Here is a 4,894-nt window from a genome sequence, read left to right as displayed (position 1 = left end):
TTTTTTTTTTTTTTTTTTTTTTTGCTTGGGGCGGCAGAAATGCTGGAGCCGGCCCTGCCCAACCTGATTTAAATCAATTATTTTTTTTAAAGTTATTTAAATGATCATTTAAGTCAGTGATTAAAATCACCTTGATTTAAAATTATTCCACTGTGAAACAAAATAAAAAAGGGGTTTTAATGTTATGCTATCTCTGTACATTGAGATAGAGGGAAGGAGGCAGAACATAAATTGTTATTTCTGATGACTTGTGTTGTGGTTCAGTGTGTAAAAGTGATGAGACTGTTTTACTAATATGTAACATGGAGTGTAATATAAACCTTCTGACGCCATGTTTGTCTGCCCTTTTTTAACTCCTATTTTGCCAGTATTGTGGTAACAACTGAAGGAGGGAGGAATGCATGTAAAATGCATATTTATATCTTTTTTTTTTAAAAAAAAACCAAGAACGTACATGCTGGATTATCATTGTAATTTTTGTAAATTGTTTTGGCTAGGTATGTGATCAAATGCTATATTAAGAATATATTAATTTATTTTTCATTTGAACTGATCCCTAGGCAGCTGCAGAAACTGCTTATGACATGGTCTCCCCAGGTCCTAGTTGTATTGAGACAAAAAAGGTCAAACGATTCTCTCGGCATCGCTTAGCTCATCAGCCAGTAGACTTACGGGAAGGTGTGGCCAAAGCATACAGTGTGGTAAAAGAGGTATGCAAAAATGCTGTTATTTTTGACCAAACTGCAATTAAACCTTGTTAAAGCAAAATATGAAGTATGTAAGATGGTATTAAAAAGTTCTTATTTTGAAATTTCAGCTGGCGAGAAATGTCAGATCATTTGAAACATACAATCTAATTCATTAGACCAAACCCTATAAAAGCCTCACACATAGGGAAAATCTGAGAAACAGAATTAGGCCAAGGCACCTTGCAAACAAGATGAATTATAACCTGAGTCAATAGAAAATCTGTGTTCTACAGATTTGCATTCATGGAATCATAGAAATGTGAGGCTGAAAGGGACCTCAACAGGTAATCTGCTCCTTTCCCCTGAGCTGAGGCAGGATTAAGTATACCTAAACCATCCCTGACAGGTGTTTGTCTAACCTGTTCTTAGAAATCTCCAATGATGAGGATTCCACAGCCTCAGTACATAACTTGTTCCCGTGCTTAACTATCCTTATAGTTAGAAACCTTTTCCTAATATCCAACCTAATCTCCCTTGATATTGTTCTGCTGATTTGTCCTAGTGAAAATCAACAACCTTAGAAGGACGTAGGAGTTATTCTTATTTTGTGGCATCTTAAAACTATCTAAAATTAAATGTCAGGCATTTATGATTTAAGCAGCAGCCTGTGCATGCAACAAGTGAAATTTGTCTTTCTCTACCATAGCAGCATGTTAAAAGGTTGAATTATTAGCTGTGATGTAGTTAGTTATATTGTGGTTCAGTTGTTTGTTTCACCTATTGTGTGTTAGTAAAAATGTCCATCTTTTTTTTTTATTCTGGTCATTATTTGGGGTGACATTTGTGTGACGACAATAGTTGGAGGACAGGTGAGTCTAATAGAGGTGAGGAAGTTTCAGTGAGTTCCATCATTTTGGAATAGCCCAAACCTGCTACCTTCACTGCCCAAGAAGTTTCCCCCAAGTAATTATATTAAATGAGTCTTCCTATGTTTATCAGATTTTAATAAGAAAAATAGCAAAACAAGCACATTAAACTTGTCTAGTTACGGTAAAATGTTGATGTAATACACACAAATAGTTTTCTTCTGAGCAAGGGCTTGTCTACACAATGGGTAATGCCACTCCATGGGGGTTTGAGTTCTAGAGCACACTAATGTGTTGCACATTAATTGGTCCATGTAGACTCTGCTGGCGCACTTTTACATAGTGCTGTTTGAAACTGTTCTACATTAAAGTGCATTAGGGAACCATTAGTGCACAACAGCAGGGCTACACAGACCAATTTATGCGCAGCATATTAGTGTGCTTTAGAACTCACACTCCCATAGAGTGCATTACCCCACCACGTAGACAAGCCCTAACGTGAAGAGGATGGATTTTCTTCTTAGGTAACTGATTTTTTTTTTTATTTTATTTCCCAAGGGAATTACAGACACTGCCCAGACCATATATGAAACTGCTGCTCGAGAGCATGAGAACAGAGGGGTAACGGGAGCAGTAGGAGGAGTCCTCCGCCAAATTCCACCAGCTGTGGTGAAACCTCTGATTGTCGCAACAGAGGCAACCTCAAATGTTTTAGGTGGAATGAGAAACCAAATCCGGCCAGATGTGCGTCAAGAAGAGTCACAGAAATGGCGCCTTGGGGAGGATTGATAGTTTAAATATGACTCAGCAAGAGAATAACGATGCTGGAAATACATCACATTATGTCCCAGTGGCAGCTTTAGATGGAACTCATTTCATTTTATTGTGCTCATCTCAGGAACGAGGTTTTCAAACAATTTAATATCAAAACATCCAACCAAAAAGTTCAGAAGTGAAAAGCAAATTGGTACTTGCTTGTGGACATGCTGCATGTTACCAAAACATTTGGTAGCTAGTGTCAAACACAGTGGAGCATTTGCTGCCAAGTCAGAAACATGCTTGCTGTATTTCAATTACCATATTTTTCTTGGTTCATTTGATTTGCCATTAGAATCAGCAATCCCTTTGTGTGTATATTAAAAGTTTTCTTGAGCATGCTCAAAGAACTGTCTTCAATAAAGAGCTCCATAGATGCTTTTCAGTAACTAAAGAGTAAGAATTTCCTTTTGGACATCAGACATGGAAGCCATATGATAAGAAGTCAGACAGAATGTTATAATTTTATGGGTCATGAGCATTGTTTTTAGTGTGGCACTTACAACAAGGACAGTCTCTTGGTAACTGTTCAGAAATTACACTCAGTGTTCATATGCTTGTGAACAATAATTTTCCCTCCTAAATATCAAATTCCTACTTCTGTGGGTTTTTGAAGAACCTGAATGTTGCAGACATGTTCTGTTGTGTTGCACTTTAAAGGATATGGCCTGTATATTGTGCTTTTTTTATAGTGTGAATAAACAGTAATGTGCATTATCCTTTATGATTTAGAAACTTATGCAAAGTATTGAAAGGGACAACATTTGATGAAAATTTTAAGGGAAGAAAAACAAAATGCAATGTGTCTTACCTTTGTTTAAACTACCTATTAAATGAAAAATACGAGTTTCTTTGTCTTCTGATGTACTGATGCCTATCATGAAATAATTATACTTTAAATATAAAGCAGTTATAGAACTGATGTAGGAAAGAGGTTTCTGTTTAGATGAGGTACCCTAAGCAAAGTACAAAAAATACAATTTCATAATTTAGTTTAAAATAATATGTAGAATATATTTTAATAATCTTCCCTTTATTTAAAGGTTACATTATTACACACTATTGTTTTTGCCATTCTCACAACATGGTATATTTCAAAACTCCTATAATACAATATTGATTACCTGAATGTCATGAGCAGCAATTCATTCAGCTTCTGCTTGTTTTTTTTAAGCAAAATGTCATTGGTTTTAAAAATGGCACATTTTACTGCTGGGTTTGTTAGATATACTAGAATCCACTTAATTGGGGTACCCTGTCACTGGCTGGTTGTATCAATTAAGCATCTTGTCACAGCTGAGAGGAGATGCCATTTAACTTCCACTCCCCACCCCCCAAAAACTGTGAAGATTTAATGACATGAATTATTGTACTGAAATAGAAATAGAATACTTACTGCACTTCATCTTTCTTTGGGGTTTGTTTTTGGGTTTGGGTTTATTTTTTTCCTTGTCTAATTATTTGGTAATTTCTATATTAAAAGATCACAGGTGAGCATTTCATACCTGGGTAAATTCATCATAATCACTTGACACCGCTTGAATGAATCCTCAGAAGTGGAATTATGTTATAAGTAGTATATTGTAGCTGCAGTCATTACCATTTGCAACTATTAGGCTAGTATACCAGTATATCAGCCATGCTGGTAAAGGTATGTCCAAGTTAATTGGCATATACTGTAATAGACAGTGTAGCTCTGTCTATTTATCATATACATAAACTATTTTTGATAGTTGAATTTAAAGAAATGGCTATTTAGTTTTACTTCATTTGCAGATTCCCCACAATCAAAGTGTACAGGGAGATGCCCTTAGAATATATTATTTCTACACAGATCTACACTGTCAAGGTATATTATATTTTTATAAGCTCTCTTTTTCATTAAGTCTCTTAATAGTTCAAATTTTCAAACTTCACTTTTCACTATTTGTGCTGTTTGTTTACTGCTTGCAACTCATTCAACCTGCTCAGTAAAACTGATCTGTTTATGGTTAGCTTCTTGGTTCTCATAGGCTAGAAGAATTTTGTTTAGGTTGCAAAAGCAGCACAGAAAGGTTTAAATTTAAATAAAAAATAAATAAATAAATTCAACCTTTAAACTAGGACACTGTCTTAAAATGTGTTGCAGATGTGGATACCCTATGTTCTTAATCAGAAAATTGTATAGGGTATAGAAAAAGGGATTCACCACATGTTCTATTCGTTACTATAAGTGTGTGTGTGGGGGGGGCACTTTACAAAATACACAGGATAAGGTTTAACTAAAACTTTGATTATAGTGGGTGATACATCTGTGTATATGTAATTGGCACACAAACTTCCAAATCCAGTGCTGTATATCTGCATTAGCATGATGAGGTTTGTGATAAGGTTATTGTACTTGAGCTCTTCATTGTAACAAACTCTGTTATAGTTATTAACACTTTTCATAACTCTTAATGAGCTTAAACAGATCTGAACACACTGTATAATGTGCAGATGTGTAAATAACAGACAATTCTATTTTGCTTTCTTCCCTATACA

At 35.2% G+C, this 4,894-nt stretch overlaps 1 protein-coding gene across 1 annotated transcript in view; it reads left to right on the top strand.

The window, feature by feature from the left end:
- The window catches only part of ATG2B (autophagy related 2B), a 73,090-nt gene extending 70,002 nt beyond the window's left edge, over window positions 1–3,088 (top strand). The window contains exons 41-42 of the mRNA XM_024219350.3: window positions 561–710; window positions 2,114–3,088. Coding sequence (XP_024075118.1) covers window positions 561–710; window positions 2,114–2,344 — 381 coding nt within the window. The 3' untranslated portion in view covers window positions 2,345–3,088. The remainder of the gene's footprint in view (window positions 1–560; window positions 711–2,113) is intronic.
- Window positions 3,089–4,894: the final 1,806 nt, after the last annotated feature.

This window comes from Terrapene carolina, unplaced genomic scaffold, assembly GCF_002925995.2.
Source record: "Terrapene carolina triunguis isolate 2854851 unplaced genomic scaffold, T_m_triunguis-2.0 Scaffold96, whole genome shotgun sequence".
In the NCBI taxonomy this organism is placed as follows: Eukaryota; Metazoa; Chordata; order Testudines; family Emydidae; genus Terrapene; species Terrapene triunguis.
The sequence above is the reverse complement of the archived record's forward strand: the minus strand, read 5'-3'. Positions and strand labels throughout refer to the sequence as shown.